This window comes from Anolis sagrei, chromosome 12 (assembly GCF_037176765.1).
Source record: "Anolis sagrei isolate rAnoSag1 chromosome 12, rAnoSag1.mat, whole genome shotgun sequence".
NCBI classification, from domain to species: domain Eukaryota; kingdom Metazoa; phylum Chordata; class Lepidosauria; order Squamata; family Dactyloidae; genus Anolis; species Anolis sagrei.
In genome coordinates, this window is record NC_090032.1 from 21,642,274 (window position 1) to 21,660,109 (window position 17,836).

Genomic DNA, 17,836 nt, shown 5'->3' on the forward strand with positions numbered 1-17,836 from the left:
CGTTCCAGGGCCACCCGTGAAAAGTAAAAATCCGCAAAGTACAGACACTATACAGTGTTCCCTCACTTATCACGGGTGTTACGTTCCAGGATCACCTGTGAAAAGTAAAAATCCGCAAAGTACGGACGCTATACAGTGTTCCTTCACTTATCACGGGTGTTACGTTCCAGGGCCACCCGTGAAAAGTAAAAATCCGCAAAGTACAGACACTATACAGTGTTCCCTCACTTATCACGGGTGTTACGTTCCAGGATCACCTGTGAAAAGTAAAAATCCGCAAAGTACGGACGCTATACAGTGTTCCTTCACTTATCACGGGTGTTACGTTCCAGGATCACCTGTGAAAAGTAAAAATCCGCAAAGTACAGACACTATACAGTGTTCCCTCACTTATCACGGGTGTTACGTTCCAGGATCACCTGTGAAAAGTAAAAATCCGCAAAGTACGGACGCTATACAGTGTTCCTTCACTTATCACGGGTGTTACGTTCCAGGATCACCTGTGAAAAGTAAAAATCCGCAAAGTACAGACACTATACAGTGTTCCCTCACTTATCACGGGTGTTACGTTCCAGGATCACCTGTGAAAAGTAAAAATCCGCAAAGTACGGACGCTATACAGTGTTCCTTCACTTATCACGGGTGTTACGTTCCAGGGCCACCCGTGAAAAGTAAAAATCCGCAAAGTACGGACGCTATACAGTGTTCCCTCACTTATCACGGGTGTTACGTTCCAGGATCACCTGTGAAAAGTAAAAATCCGCAAAGTACGGACGCTATACAGTGTTCCTTCACTTATCACGGGTGTTACGTTACAGGGCCACACGCGAAAAGTGAAAACCCGCAAAGTATGGAAGCTATACAGTGTTTCCTCACTTATCACGGGTGTTACGTTCCAGGACCATCGTGAAAAGTGAAAATCCACAAAGTACAGACGCTATACAGTGTTCCCTCACTTATTAAGGGTGTTACGTTCCAGGACCACCTGTGAAAAGTGAAAATCCGCGAAGTATGAACGCTATACAGTGTTCCCTCACTTATCGCGGGTGTTACGTTCCAGGATCACCCGTGAAAAGTGAAAATCCACGAAGTACAGACACTATACAGTGTTCCCTCACTTATCACAGGTGTTACGTTCCAGGATCACCCGTGAAAAGTGAAAATCCGCAAAGTACAGATGCTATACAGTGTTCCCTCACTTATCATGGGGGTTACGTTACAGGACCACCCACGAAAAGTGAAAATCCGCGAAGTAGGGACGATATACAGTGTTCCCTCACTTATCGCGGGTGTTACGTTCCAGGGCCACCCCCGAAAAGTGAAAATCCGTGAAGTAGGGACACTATACAGTGTTCCCTCACTTATCGCAGGGTCACGTTCCAGGACCACCCGTGAAAAGTGGATAGAGAAAGGAACACTGGGATGCCTGTGGTGGAGGAAACACATATAATCTAGGATGAAATGGCCCCCGTATGAAAACCTTCCCTTGGGTGGTGGGCAGTGTGGTGTTGGTGGAGGATATTGGCAGGGATAGAGAAAGTAAGGAACACTGGGATGCCTGTGGTGGTGGAAACACATATAATCTAGTATGTTCAGCTGCCGATCAATTCCTCTCTAGCATGTTCAGCTGCCAATCAATTCCTCTGTTTGTTGTGTGCCATAGAAAAGAATAGGAAAGGGTGAAGGGAGAGGAAGTGGGCTGAGTCATGCAAATTCCACCCCAATGGAGAGAGACAGGAACACTGGGATGCCTGTGGTGGAGGAAACACAGAAAATCTAGGATCGAACCGTCCTAGTCTGGGTGGAATTAATAGGATTTGGAGTCATATGAGACAGGGAGGACAACGCCGTCATTCTTGGGATGGCATGAAATAATAATATTCATAATTATTGTTATTGCCATCTTTGTTTGCAGTCCTACGAGATGGGGAGAACGACGGGATTGTTTTTGGGATGGCGTGGAATAATAACTCTTATTGCCATCATTATTGTTGGCGTCATTACTATTATTATGATGTCACGTTTTCTCTCAATTGTTTGAAGGACGGGACAAACAACGGCATTGCCCTTTTGGGACAACATTATGATGTCATGTGTGTCTACGACGTACAACGAATGCGTTTTTGATGATACTGCTATGGCTCAATAATAATAATAATAATAATAATAATATATAAAATATATATAATAATATATAATAATTATAATATATTATAATATATATTATATTATATATATTATAATAATTTTTATATATATTATACAATATATTATATAATTATTATATAATTATTATATATTATATATTATAATGCCACCGTCATTATAATATATATATATATTAATAATACAATATATTATTATATATTGTATATTATAATATTGCCACCATCATTATATATATATATATATATATATATATATATATATATATATATATATATATAAATATATTATATTATATATTATAATATATTATATATTATACAAATATAATAATAATTATTATTATATTTCTTACCATCCCCAAGGCTTGAAGGAGATCGCAGCAATGCTATGGAATCCAGGGAGTTGTAGTTTTACAAGGTCCGTACTCCTCTCTGCCAAAAACTACAACTCCTTTGATTCCATAGCCTTGAGGCAGCTCAAGTGCATTCATTCCTTGGTGTGTGTAGACTCAACACTTGCAAAACTACAGCTCCCAGGACTCTAGCTTTGAGCCAGCCATGGTGGTTCAAGTAGGGTCAAACTGCATTCATTCCTTGGTGTGTGTAGACGCAACACTTGCAAAACTACAGCTCCCAGGACTCCATATCCTTGAGCTATCACGCTCCATTCGTTCTTCTGGTTCTATTGTGTGCAGACAGAAATCAGTTTTAATCATTTGTGAGCCAGAAAAACTTCAGATATAAGTTTCAGTTTGATTTAGCGATGCCGAACTCCAACTCCCATCATCCTTGGACTTGGTGGCATTGAGCCGCGGCGGATCAAGTGGCACCAAACAGGATCCATCCCACACTGAAAGCAGTTTTCATGAAGGAAACTGGGAAAGATATACACAGTCAGCATCTTCCGTATGGATTCCAAGTCCCATCATCCCTGACGGTTCCAACGGCATCCAAAGGTCGTAATCAAGGGGACGGAGAACCGCGCTGAAGAGCCACCCGGCCGTAGAGGTCGCTCCGCCGGTGTCGGAAGACCGGCATCTCCTTCCGGACGCGGTTCAGGTATTCGAGGTCGATCTCCGCGTAGCAAAGTCCCGGGCCGTCGTGGCATTGGGCCACCACGCTGCCCCAGGGGTCGACCACCATGCTGTGGCCGTAGGAGGCGCGGCGGTCGTGGTGAGCCCCCGTCTGGGCCGCCGCGATGACGTAACATTGTGTCTCAATGGCCCTGGCGCGAAGGAGGGGCTGCGGGAATAAGGACAGAATTAGGGGATTGTAGGACCTCATTATGCCCCTCCCTCGGAGTGTTTTGGACTTCAACTCCCACAATTCCTGGCTGGCTGGATGAATAGATGGATGGATGAAAGGATGAATAGATATAGATAGATAGATGTACGGATGGATGGTTAGATGGTTGGATGGTTAGATGGTTAGATGGATGAATAGCTAGATGGATGGATGGATGGATGGATGGATGGATGGAGAGATAGTAGAGATGATGGATGGATGGATGGATAGATGGTTAGATGGATGAATAGCTAGATGGATGGATGGATGGATGGATAGATAGATAGATAGATAGATAGATAGATAGATAGATAGTAGAGATATTGGATAGATGGTTGGATGGTTAGATGGATGAATAGCTAGATGGATGAATAGCTAGATGGATGAATAGCTGGATGGATGGATGGATGGATGGATGGATAGATGGTTGGATGGATGGAGAGAGAGAGAAAGAGAGAGATAGTAAGTAGAGATGATGGATGGATGGATAGATGGTTAGATGGATGAATAGCTAGATGGATGGATGGATGGATGGATGGATGGATGGATGGATAGATAGATAGATAGATAGATAGATAGTAGAGATATTGGATAAATGGTTGGATGGTTAGATGGATGAATAGCTGGATGGATGGATGGATGGATAGATGGATAGATGGTTAGATGGTTAGATGGATGAATAGCTAGATGGATGGATGGAGAGAGAGAGAAAGAGAGAGATAGTAAGTAGAGATGATGGATGGATGGATAGATGGTTAGATGGATGAATAGCTAGATGGATGTATGGATAGATAGATAGATAGATAGATAGATAGATAGATAGATAGATAGATAGTAGAGATATTGGATAGATGGTTGGATGGTTAGATGGATGAATAGCTGGATGGATGGATGGATGGATGGATGGATGGATGGATGGATGGATGGATAGATGGTTAGATGGATGAATAGCTAGATGGATGGATGGAGAGAGAGAGAAAGAGAGAGATAGTAAGTAGAGATGATGGATGGATAGATGGTTAGATGGATGAATAGCTAGATGGATGGATGGATGGATGGATGGATGGATGGATGGATAGATAGATAGATAGATAGATAGATAGATAGAGATATTGGATAGATGGTTGGATGGTTAGATGGATGAATAGCTGGATGGATGGATGGATGGATGGATGGATGGATAGTAAGTAGAGATACTGGATAGATGGGTGGTTAGATGGATGAATGGATGGATGGAGAGAGAGAGAGAGAGAGAGATAGTAAGTAGGATGGATGGATGGATAGATAGATAGATGGTTGGATGAATAGTAGATGGATGGATGGATGGATAGATAGATAGATAGATGAGATACTGCATAGATGGTTACATGGTCGGATGGTTAGATGGTTAGATGGATGAATAGCTAGATGGATGGATGGATAGATGGATGAATGGATGGATGGAGAGAGAGATAGAGAGATAGTAGAGATGATGGATGGATGGATAGATGGTTAGATGGTCGGATGGTTAGATGGATGAATAGCTGGATGGATGGATGGATGGATGGATGGATGGATGGATGGATAGATGGATGGATGGATGGAGAGAGAGAGAGAGAGATAGAGATGATGGATGGATGGATAGATGGTTAGATGGATGAATAGATGGATGGATGGATGGATGGATGGAGAGAGATAGTAAGATAGATAGATAGATAGATAGATAGATAGATAGATAGATAGTAGAGATGCTGGATAGATAGTTAGATGGTTGGATGGTTAGATGGATAAATAGCTAGATGGATGGATAGATAGTAAGTAGAGATGATGGATGGATGGATAGATGGTTAGATGGATGAATAGCTAGATGGATGGAAGGATACATAGAAAGGGAGATAGATAGGCATATATACAAACAGGCAGGCAGACAGACAGACAGACAGACAGATAGATAGATAGATAATTAGGTGGATAGATAGATCCATGGATGGGATAGATCCATACATACATAGATACATATATACATATGAAACAGGTAGATAGAGGGATAGACAAATATATGGATAGGTAGATGGAGGGAGGGAGGGGTGAAGTTTGCCCATGCCTAGTCTACACTGCCAAATGAATGCAGTGTGACACCACTTTGACCGCCCAGGCTCAATGCTGTGCAATCATGGGAGCTATAGTATTACAAGGTGTTTTTCCTTACCAAACTACAACTCTTGAGGATTTAATTAATAGCATTGTGCGCTGACAATCAGACCCCCTTCAGCCAGGCAGGAAGACGCAAACCCTTCCTTAACAGCAAAGAGCATGTGCAAAGTGCAACCGACATACCTCCCAGTGGGCGGACCCGGTCGTCACGGTGAAGGCGGACGGATAGGTGAGAATCTCCGCCCCTTCCTGCGCCAGAGCGAGCGACATCTCCGGAAAGCGGAGGTCGTAACAGGTGGCGAGACCAACCTTGAAGAGAAGTGCAGGGCGGTGTTATTGTTTTTGTTGTTTTTACAAAATGACCACTCCCATGCTTGCATAGCCCACACACACACCTATTGGTCTACTCACATTTGTGTGTTTTCGAACTGCTAGGTTGGCAGAAGCTGGGACTAACAGTGGGAGCTCACCCCACTCCCTAGATTTGAACCTGCGACCTTTCACTCAGCAAGTGAAAGGATTCTACAACATGGACAGATACTCACACTGAGTCGCACATGCCTTTTTGAAAGTTAAATAGAAAAAGATTTATTTATACAAAACAGACAACTAACGTCTTCTTCTGAGAGGCACAAAACGCTTGACTTGTTACAAAAGTGTACTATAGCTTGATGGTTGCTTGAAAAGAGTTTCTTCACTTCATTACATACAGAGCTATTCAAACAGATATAGCTGCTGGTTACAAAAATCACTCACTCCAGAGAAATAGCAATGAGTTTCTGACTAACCTATCCTAGGCAGTCCCCTGAGTTATCAGCTAACTCTCCCAGAGTTCTTCCAGTCTAGAGAGCTAATCCCTTGTGCTATCTCCCACAAGAAATCAGGTTGCTGCCTGACCTTTCCTGTCAGCTAATCAGCCCTGCCTGACAAGGACGCTCGCTCTCTCGGAAAACTCAGTTTCCAAATCACTTCTTCTTCCGCCAGCTCCCAATCCTCTCTCCCCAGAAGCTGAAATCTTTTCCCTCCTAAGACTTGATAGTAGAGATACTGGATAGATGGTTAGATGAATAACTAGATGGATGGATGGATGGATGGATGGATGGATGGATGGATAGATAGATAGATAGTAAGTAGAGATACTGGATAGATGGTTAGATGGATGAATAAAATAACTAGATGGATGGATGGATGGATGGATGGATGGATAGATAGAAAGTAGAGATACTGGTTAGATGGTTAGATGGATGAATAGCTGGATGGATGGATGGATGGATGGATGGATGGATGGATGGATAGATAGATAGATAGATAGATAGATAGATAGATAGATAGATAGATAGATAGATAGATAGATAGATAGATAGAAAGTAGAGATGCTGGATAGATGGTTAGATGGTTGGATGTTTAGATGAATGAATAGCTAGATGGATAGATGGATGGATAGTAAGTAGAGATGCTGGATGGATGGATAGATGGTTAGATGGATGAATAGCTAGATGGATGGATGGATGGATGGATGGATGGATAGATAGATAGATAGATAGATAGATAGATAGATAGATAGATAGATAGATAGATAGTAAGTAGAGATACTGGATAGATGGTTGGATGGTTAGATGGTTAGATGGATGGATGGATGGATGGATGGATGGATGGATGGATAGATAGATAGATAGAAAGAAAGTAGAGATGCTGGATAGATGGTTAGATGGTTGGATGTTTAGATGAATGAATAGCTAGATGGATAGATGGATGGATAGTAAGTAGAGATGCTGGATGGATGGATGGATGGATAGATGGTTGGATGGATAGATAGATAGATAGATAGATAGATAGATAGATAGGGGAGATACTGGATAGATGGTTAGATGGTTGGATGGTTAGATGGATGAATAGCTAGATGGATAGTAAGTAGAGATGCTGGATGGATGGATCAATGGTTAGATGGATGAATAGATGGATGGATGGATGGATGGATGGGTAGTAAATAGAGATGCTGGATGGATGGTTAGATGCTTAGATGGATAAATAGCTGGATGGATGGATGGTTGGATAGATAGTAAGGAGAGATGATGGATGAATGGATAGATGATCTTTTCCCTCCTAAGACTTGGCTCCTCCCATCTACTCCAGCCAATCCTAAGAGACCTCAAACTCCTCCCATCTTCTAGCTATCCCCACTCAAGATGGCGGCTTCCCTGGCATACACTCTCAAAATGGAGGTTCGCCCTACTGTTATCCAGGCTTCTTTTCCGGCCTACTAGGTAAGAATCACGACACCGTCCTTTCCCGTACCTTCCCAGCTGGAGTGTCTATAGGGGCCACGATTTCCGACCCCGGGTTCGTGTAGGCACTCTCCTTCAGCGAGACCCGTCCTTCCAGCTCGGCGTCAAAGAGGTGCGTCTTCCGATAGACGGCCACCAGGGTCCCTGGAAGAAGGAGGAACCAAGTGATGCCTGCATGCGATGCATCTCCTTTCCATTGATCATCTGTACATCTATCGATACTGGTTGATATCTGCATGCAATCACCCGATTATCTCTATTTAATATCTGTCCTACTTATCTGTCAGATGATATCTGCATATGATCAAAGTGTTCATACTATAGTTTATGTCACTTGATTCTGAATGCAATCAAGATATCCTTTTTATCGGTCTATCGATCCATCTTTCTTTCTATCCATCCATCTATGTTCCTATCTTTCTCTCTGTCTATCTATCTATCTATCTATCTATCTATCTATCTATCTATCTATTCATCCAGCTCTCTCTCCATCCCTCCCTCCCTCCCTCCATCTTTCCATCCACCCATCTATCCATCCATCCATTCATCTATCTATCCATCTATCTATTCATCTATCCATTCACCTATCCATCCATCCATTCATCTATGTATTTATCCATCTATCCATTCATCCATCTATTCATCCATCCATCTACTCATCTATCTATTCATCCATCCATCCTTCCATCTATCCATGTATTCATCTATCTATTCATCCATCTATCTATTCATCCGTATTTCCATCCATCCATCCATCCATCCATCCATCTATCCATTCATCCATCTTTCCATCCATCCATCCATCCATCCATCTATTCATCCGTCCATCCATCCATCTATGTTCCTATCTTTCTCTCTCCCTCCATGTTCCTGTCTGTCTGTCTATCTATCTATTCCTCTTCCATCTTGCTATCTATCTATCTATCTATCTATCTATCTATCTATCTATCTATCCAGCTCTCTCTCTATCCATCCCTCCCTCCCTCCATCCATCTCTCCCTCCATCCATCCATCCATCTTTCCATCCACCCATCTATCCATCCATCCATTCATCTATCTATTCATCTATCCATTCACCCATCTATCTATCTATCCATCCATCTATTCATCCATCCATCTACTCATCCATCTTTCCATCCACCCGCCCATGTATCCATCCATCCATCCATCCATCCATCCATCCATCCATCTATCTATCTATCCATCCATCCATCTATCTTTCCATCTATTCATCCATCCATCTACTCATCCATCTTTCCATCCATCCATCCTTCCATCTATCCATCCATGCTTCCTTCTATCCATCCATCAATCCCTCCATTCATCCATCCTTCCATCGATCCATCCTTCCATCCATCTTTCCACCCATCCTTCCTTCCATCCTTCCTTCCATCCTTCCTTCCTTCCTTCCTTCCTTCCTTCCTTCCATCCATCCATCCATCCACCCGTCCATCTGTCCATTCATCCATCCATCCATGAGTCTACCTACCTGTCAGTGGATATTTGCCTGTGACGGACAAGCTGTTGGGCGAAGGGCAGGGTGGGCCCCCCAGTATCACCAACCTCCCCCTCCCCGCTTACCTTTGGGGTCCAGGAGGAGGTGGCTGTTGTGGATGCGCTTGGTGCTCTCCCAGTCGTCCCCCCGTTCGTGGAAGCCCCCCAGGGAGAGCCAGAGACCACACTCCCTGCCGGGAAAAGAACACCAGCCGTCAACTGTGAGCTGCTGTGAGTTTTTCAGACAGTATGGCTGTTTTCCAGCAGCATTCTCTCCTGGCGTTTGGTCTGCATCTGTGCCTAATGGCAGGCTCAGAAGTTCTGTTGGCAGTGAAGCAAATGGAGTGGATCTCTATCCCTGTGGAATGATGTCCTGGGTGGGAGAAAGAACCCTTGCCTGTGTAAACCAAGTGTGAATGTTGCAATGAGCAAGCCTGAATAGCCCTGAGTAGTTTGCAGTCAACCAGTGAGGGTATCCGCAGAGAGGCAAAGGCAATCAGTGAGGGTGTCTGCAAGGACACAAAGTCAATCAGTGAGGGTACCTGGAGGGAGGCAAAGTCAATCAGTGAGGGTATCTGCAGGGTGGCAAAGTCAACCAGTGAGGGCATCTACAGGGGGCAAAGTAAGTGAAGGTATCTGCAGAGAGGCAAAATCAATTAGCGAGGGTATCTGCAGAGAGGCAAAGTCAATTAATGAAGGTATCTGCAGAGAAGCAAAGCCAATCAGTGAGGGTGTCTGCAAGGACACAAAGTCAACCAGTGAGGGTATCTACAGGGGGCAAAGTCAATCAGTGAAGATATCTGCAGAGAGGCAAAGTCAATTAATGAAGGTATATGCAGAGAAGCAAAGCCAATCAGTGAGGGTGTCTGCAAGGACACAAAGTCAATGAGTGAGGGTATCTGTGGGGCAAAGCCAATCAGTGAGGGTGTCTGCAAGGACACAAAGTCAATGAGTGAGGGTATCTGTGGGGCAAAGTCAATCAGTGAAGGTATCTGCACAGGGGCAAAGCCAATTAGAGAGTATATCTGCACAGAGGCAAAGTCAACCAGTGAGGGTAACCACACAGAGGCAAAGTCAATCAGTGAGGGTGTCTGCAGAGAGGCAAAGTCAATTGTGAGGGTATCCACACAGAGGCAAAGTCAATCGTGAGGGTATCCACACAGAGGCAAAGTCAATCAGTGAGAGTGTCCACACAGAGGCAAAGTCAATTAGCGAGGGTATCTGCTAAGGTTGCTTGACTTTTGTTGCCTGGAGGCACCCACTGGGAGGTGTTAACTGGCCCCTGAGGGTGCCTCCAGGCAACAGAGGCCAGGCCACCTCAATGCAGATACCCTCACTGATTGACTTTGCAAACTTCACGGCTACTCAATGCTATTCAAGCTTGCTCATTGCAACATCTACACTTGCTTCAAAGAGAGAAGAGCTCTTCCTCCCACAGGTATATATGCGTACACACACACACTCCACTTGCTGGCAGCGTAACCTCTGGAGATGCCTGCCAGAGATGCAGGCGGAACGTCAGGAGAGAATGCTGCTGGAACATGGCCATAGGTGTCAGATACGCCTCAATGCAGCAGCCCTTCCCATTCCTACCTGGCCAGGTTGGCGTAACGCTGCACGTACTCCCCTCCCAGGGGCTCGGCCAGGCTCAGCGTCTCCTCGAGGCTTTTCCCGACGAAATCGAAGGCTTCGGGGAGGAAGACGGCACAGGCCCCGCGACCGGACGCCTCCCGCACGAGGTGGGCGCACGAGGCCCAGTTGCGCTCCTTGTCCGGAGTGGAGGTCACTTGGCAGACCGCCACGAGGGGCTTGGGGGCCATGAGGCCGGCTCTGCGGAAGAGGGAGTCACGCCTGCCACCTTTAAACCGCTGCACCACCGAGGGCTCCGTTGCAATCTATCTTATCTTCCATTCATTCCTGGTGTGTTTCTCCCAAGCATTGGGTTCAACTAGATGGCCTTGGGGGTCTCCTCCAACTCTACAATCCTATCATTTATTCACTGAGTTTCTGCCTGGCATTGGGTTGGACTAGATGACCTTGGAGGTCTCCCATCTCTAAGATCCTATCTTTCCTTCCTTCATTATTTCTTCATGTTGTGTTTCTGCCTGGGCTTGGGTTGGACTAGATGCCCTCGAGGGTCCCTTCCTCGAGGGTTCCATACATCCATCTATTCATCTATCTATCTATCTATCTATTTATCTATCTATCCATCCATTTACCCATCTATCCATTCATCCATCCATCCATCTATTCATCCATCTATCTATCTATGCATCCAACCAACCATCTATCCATGCATCCATCCATCAATGCATGCATCCATCCATCCATCTATCCATCCATCTATTCATCCATCCATCCATCTATCCATTCATCCACCCAATCCATCTACTCATCCATCCATCTACTCATCCATCCAACTACTCATCCATCCATCCATCTATTTATCCATCCATCTATCTATCTATCTATCTATCTATCTATCTATCTATCTATTTATCTATTTATCCATCCATCCATCCATCCATCCATTCATCCATCCATCTATTCATCCATCCATCCATCCATCCAGCTATTCATCCATCCATCCATCCATCTATTCATCCATCCATCCAGCTATTCATCCATCCATCCATCCATCCATCCATCCATCTACTCATCCATCCATTCATCCATCTATCTATCTAGGCATCCATCCATCCATCCATCCATCCATCCATCCATCCATCCATCCATCCATCTATCTATCCATCCATCTATCCATCCATCCACTCATCCATCCATCCATCCATTTATCCATCTATCTATCTATCTATCTATCTATCTATCTATCTATCTATGCATCCATCCATCCATCTATCCATCCATCTATTTATCCATCTATCTATGCATCCAACTATCCATCCATATATCCATTTGTCCATCCATCCATCAATCTATTCATCCATCCATCCATCCATCTATTTATCCATCTATGTATCTATGCATCCATCCATCCATCCATCTACTCATCCATCCATCCATCCATCCATCTATTCCTTCATCCTTCCTTCCATCCATCCATCCATTCATCCATGTATTCATCTATCTATCCATCCATCTATCCATCCACCCATCTATTCATCCATCCATCCATCTACTCATCCATCCATCTATTCATGTATCCGTCCATCCGTCCATCCATCCATCCATCATTCATTCCTGGTGTGTTTCTCCCTAGCATTAGGTTGGACTGGATGGCCTTTGGGGTCCCTTCCATCTCTATGATCCTATCATTCATTCAGTCATCCATTCATGGTGTGTTCTTGCCTGGTGTTGGGTTGGACTAGATGGCCTTTGGGGTCCCTTTCAATTCTAGAGATCCTACCAGACCGGGATGCATCTACACTGGCCAATTAATGCAGTTTGGCACCACTTTCAACACTATGCGGGTTCCTCACCTGCGGTTGGAGATTTGGGGTCTGAACCTCGAAAATGTCTCCCTGGCAACGGGAAAGACCACCGCTCTCAACCTAAAAGAAACCACCCAAAAGAGAAGAAATCCTATCAGGATTGGTGCGGTTGTGAGCATTTCGGGGTCAGAAAAATTGAGAATAAAGAACATTTTATATCTAATAAATACATAAAATAATAATTGGATGCTTAATGATATACAGAATATAATATTTTATGTATTGTAAATAAAAAACCTTTTCTGTATAATAATATACAACAATTTAGTTATAATTAATCAATAAAATATTGTATGTACAATAATATACCATATTATATATAATTAGTCAATAAAATATTTTCTGTATAATATACCACAATTTATGTATAATTAATCGATAAAATGTTTTCTGTATAATATACGATATTTTATGTATAATAAAAATAAAATTATATTTTATGCATAATAAGATACAATATTATTTTATGGATAATTAATTAATATTTTTGTAATAGTATCATGTACATAAAATATTTATTGATTAATTATACAATATTGTAACTTATTATACAATATGTATAATAAGTTACAATACTATTTTATTATATATTCTGTATAATAATATACAATATTTTATGTATAATAAAAATAAAATAATATTTTATGTATAATAAGATACTATTTCATGTATAATTAATCAATTAATATTTTTGTATAATTAATCAATAAATATTTTATGTACATGAGACTATATTTTGTAGAATTAATCAATACATATTATTTTATGTATAATACGTTACAATAATATTTTATTTATACTTAATAAATATATTTTATGTATAATGAGATACAATATTTTTGTATAATTAATCAATCAATAGTATTTTATATTGATTAATTAATCAATATTTTATATATAATGATACGATAATAATATTTTATGTACAATTAATACATATTTTATGCATAAGATACAATAATGTTTTGTATAATAAATCAATAAATAACATTTTATGTATAACATACAATACTATTTATGTATAATTAATCAATTAATATTTTATGTATAATGATACAATATTTTATGTGCAATAAGATACAATAATATTTATGTATAATTAATAAATATTTTATGTATAATTAATCAAATATTTTATGTTTAATAATATGCAATATTTTTGTATGATTAATCAATAAATAATATTTTGTGCCTAGTAAGATACATAAAACAATAATACTTTAGCTACAATAAATCAATCAGAAGTGAGTTCCCCAAAAGAACAGGGAGATATGCTCATTCCTTCTGTTTCCTGCAGCAGGGAGTTCCCCAGGACCAATCTCAATTGAGTTCTCCCAAGTGCCCTTCCTTCCTCTTCCTTGTTCCCTATTCTCTCTGCTCCACACTATAATTTCCCCTCTTTTTTACCCCGTTGTGTTTACATGGAGGGAAGAACCGCACCAGAAGCGGATTAGGAGCTCTCCTCGCTGCTCAAAATCAACCAAAAGCAGGTTCTAAAGTCCTAACCGGAAGTGGTGCTGTCCCTTTAAGAAAGGTGGCAGTGCCGGGCACACTTCCGCCCACAACAAAGATGGCGGATGCAATGGGCTTTTCCCAGACCTGTGCCCTTAAGTAAAATGGCGGTGGGAGGATATTTTAAAAGTGTGAGGAACAATATAAATAGGAAACCTATCTTCACAGTCCAGTTCATAATAATAATATATTATATTATTATATAATAATATAATAATATATTAGTATTAACTGGTCCAGGTTTCAAGATGGCGGCTGAAAGAGAGACAGATTCCAGGTTTCAAGATGGCGGCTCTAAAATGGAAGAAATTCCAGGTTTCAAGATGGCGGCTCAAAGGGGGGGGGGCAGATTCCAGGTTTCAAGATGGCGGCTGAAGGAGAGACAGATTCCAGGTTTCAAGATGGCGGCTAAAAGAGAGACCTATTCCAGGTTCCAAGATGGCGGCTCAAAAAAAGGAGGAACAGTCCAGTTATAAAGCTCAAAGGGGAGCAGATTCCAGGCTTCAAAATGGCGGCTCAAATGGGAACAGATTCCAGGTTTCAGGATGGCGGCTCTAAAATGTAAGAGAGTCCAGGTTTCAAGATGGCGCCTCAAAAGGGGACATATTCCAGGCTTCAAGATGGCGGCTGAAAAAAAAGGGGCAACAGTCCAGGTTTCAAGATGGCGCATCTTGAGGGACAGATTCCAGGTTTCAAGATGGCCTCTCAAAAACGATACAGATTCCAGGTTTCAAAATGGCAGCTCAAATGGGAACAGAGTCCAGGTTTCAAGATGGCCTCTCAAAAACGATACAGATTCCAGGTTTCAAAATGGCAGCTCAAAGGGGGGCAGAGTCCAGGTTTCAAGATGGCGGCTCAAAGGGGGACAGATTCCAGGTTTCAAGATGGCGGCTCAAAGGGGGACAGATTTCAGGTTTCAAGATGGCGGCTGAAAGAGGGACAGATTCCAGGTTTCAAGATGGCGGCTCAAAGGGGGACAGATTCCAGGTTTCAAGATGGCGGCTCAAAGGGGGACAGATTCCAGGTTTCAAGATGGCCTCTCAAAAACGATACAGATTCCAGGTTTCAAAATGGCAGCTCAAAGGGGGGCAGAGTCCAGGTTTCAAGATGGCGGCTCAAAGGGGGACAGATTCCAGGTTTCAAGATGGCGGCTCAAAGGGGGACAGATTTCAGGTTTCAAGATGGCGGCTGAAAGAGGGACAGATTCCAGGTTTCAAGATGGCGGCTCAAAGGGGGACAGATTCCAGGTTTCAAGATGGCGGCTCAAAGGGGGACAGATTCCAGGTTTCAAGATGGCGGCTGAAAGAGAGACAGATTCCAGGTTTCAAAATGGCAGCTCAAAGGGGGGCAGAGTCCAGGTTTCAAGATGGCGGCTCAAAGGGGGACAGATTCCAGGTTTCAAAATGGTGGCTCAAAGGGGAACAGAGTCCAGGTTTCAAGATGGCGGCTCAAAGGGGGACAGATTCCAGGTTTCAAGATGGCGGCTGAAAGAGGGACAGATTCCAGGTTTCAAGATGGCGGCTCAGAGGGGGACAGATTCCAGGTTTCAAGATGGCGGCTCAAAGGGGGACAGATTCCAGGTTTCAAGATGGCGGCTCAAAGGGGGGACAGATTCCAGGTTTCAAGATGGCGGCTCAAAAAAAAAAGGGGGAGCAGTCCAGTTATATAGCTCAAAGGGTAGTAGATTCCAGGCTTCAAGATGGCGCCTCAAAAAGGTACAGATTCCAGGTTTCAAGATGGAGGCTCTAAAATGTAAGAGAGTCCAGGTTTCAAGATGGCGCCTCAAAAGGGTACAGAGTCCATGTTTCAAGATGGCGGCAATGGGTGTTAAGAGTCCAGGTTTCAAGATGGCGGCTCAAAAAAGGAACAGATTCCAGGCTTCAAGATGGAGGCTCTAAAATGGAAGAGATTCCAGGTTTCAAGATGGCAGACCGGAAGTAGCCAAGGCCGGACCGGAAGTGTAGGCCTGAAGCGCCCGAGAGGGCCGGAAGTGGTGTCTGAGGCGGTTGTTAGGCGACGAGGGAAGATGGCGGAGGGCAGCAAGAGCAAGGCCGGGCCGGCGACGGCGCCTTCCTCGGGCGGGGCGGGGGCGGCGCCCAAGGCCTTGTCGGCCGAGCAGGTGAGGAGGGGGCGGGGCCCGGGGGGGGGGCGGGCCTCGGGGCATGTGCAGAGTGCAAACCACGCTCCCTCCCCCCTTCCCCCAAATTGGTCCAAATCCATCATTGTTTGGGTTCATAGTGCAAATTCCACACCGTTGGAAAGAAACAAATACTGGGATGTCTGTGGTGGAGGAAACACATAAAATCTTGGATGGAATTGTCCTGTGTTTGCCGTGCGCCATAGAAAAGAGTTGGAAAGGGTGAAGGGAGAAGCAGTGGGCGGGATTGTGCAAATTCCACACTGTTGGAGAGAGTGAGGAACACTGGGATGTCTGTGGTGGAGGAAACACATGAAATCTAGGATGGAATTGTCCTCTGTTTGGCATGTGCTGTAGAAAGGAGGCGGAAAGGGTTAAGGGAGAAGCAGTGGGTGGGATCGCGCAAATTCCACATCGTTGGAAAGAAACAAATACTGGGATGTCTGTGGTGGAGGAAACACATAAAATCTTGGATGGAATTGTCCTCTGTTTGCCGTGCGCCATAGAAAAGAGTCAGAAAGGGTTAAGGGAGAGGCAGTGGGCGGGATGGTGCAAATTCCACACCGTTGGAAAGAAACAGAAACACTGTGGTGTCTGTGGTGGAGGAAACACATAAAATCTTGGATGGAATTGTCCTCTGTTTGCCGCGCGCCATAGAAAAGAGTCAGAAAGGGTTAAGAGAGAAGCAGTGGGCAGGATCTTGCAAATTCCACACCACTGGAGATAGTGAGGAACACTGGGATGTCTGTGGTGGAGGAAACACATGAAATCTACGATAGAATTGTCCTCTGTTTGCCGCATGCCATAGAAAAGAGTCAGAAAGGGTTAAGAGAGAAGCAGTGGGTGGGATCGTGCAAATTCCACACCACTGGAGAGAGTGAGGAACAATGGGATGTCTGTGGTGGAGGAAACACATGAAATCTAGGATGAAATTGTCCTCTGTTTGGCGTGCGCCGTAGAAAAGAGTCGGAAAGGGTGAAGGGAGAAGCAATGGGCGGGATCGCGCAAATTCCACACCACTGGAGAGTGACAGAAACACTGGGATGTCTGCGGTGGAGTAAACACATGAAATCTAGGATGGAATTGTCCTCTGTTTGCCGTGCGCCATAGAAAAGAGTCGGAAAGGGTTAAGGGCGAGGCAGTGGGCGGGATCCTGCAAATTCCACACCACTGGAGAGAGTGAGGAACACTGGGATGTCTGCGGTGGAGGAAACACATGAAATCTAGGATGGAATTGTCCTCTGTTTGCTGTGTGTCGTAGAAAAGAATCCATCATTGTTTAAGTTCACAAATTCCACTGGAGAGAAACAGCAACACTGGGATGCCTGTGGTGGAGGAAACACATGAAATCTAGGGTGGAATTGTCCTCTG

At 43.6% G+C, this 17,836-nt stretch overlaps 2 protein-coding genes across 3 annotated transcripts in view; one reads left to right on the top strand and one right to left on the bottom strand.

Moving 5' to 3' along the window:
• Positions 1-2,839: 2,839 nt before the first annotated feature.
• NIT1 (nitrilase 1) lies at positions 2,840-14,344 on the bottom strand. Of its 2 annotated transcripts, none has more exons than XM_067472570.1 (7): positions 14,238-14,344; positions 12,805-12,876; positions 10,958-11,194; positions 9,452-9,555; positions 7,881-8,014; positions 5,769-5,894; positions 2,840-3,410 (listed from the first exon to the last, which is right to left on the bottom strand). In XM_067472570.1, coding segments are annotated over exons 1-7 (954 nt in total). In that variant the 5' UTR covers positions 14,240-14,344; the 3' UTR covers positions 2,840-3,131. The 2 variants fall into 2 exon arrangements, with proteins under 2 accessions (XP_067328671.1, XP_067328672.1); XM_067472571.1 differs by having other exon boundaries at positions 14,257-14,273.
• Positions 14,345-16,305: 1,961 nt separating this feature from the next.
• Positions 16,306-17,836, top strand: part of PFDN2 (prefoldin subunit 2) — a 7,066-nt gene continuing 5,535 nt past the window's right edge. Inside the window, exon 1 of the mRNA XM_067472644.1 lies at positions 16,306-16,447. Coding sequence (XP_067328745.1) covers positions 16,355-16,447 — 93 coding nt within the window. The 5' untranslated portion in view covers positions 16,306-16,354. The remainder of the gene's footprint in view (positions 16,448-17,836) is intronic.

Bases quoted from the DNA above. Each gene is read 5' to 3' on its own strand.
- NIT1 (XM_067472570.1), bottom strand. The intron at 11,195-12,804 runs GTGAGGAACCCG...CCTCTTCCGCAG, and splicing joins CCCCAAATCTCCAACCGCAG to AGCCGGCCTCATGGCCCCCA. The intron at 8,015-9,451 runs GTAAGCGGGGAG...TCCTTCTTCCAG, and splicing joins CCTCCTCCTGGACCCCAAAG to GGACCCTGGTGGCCGTCTAT.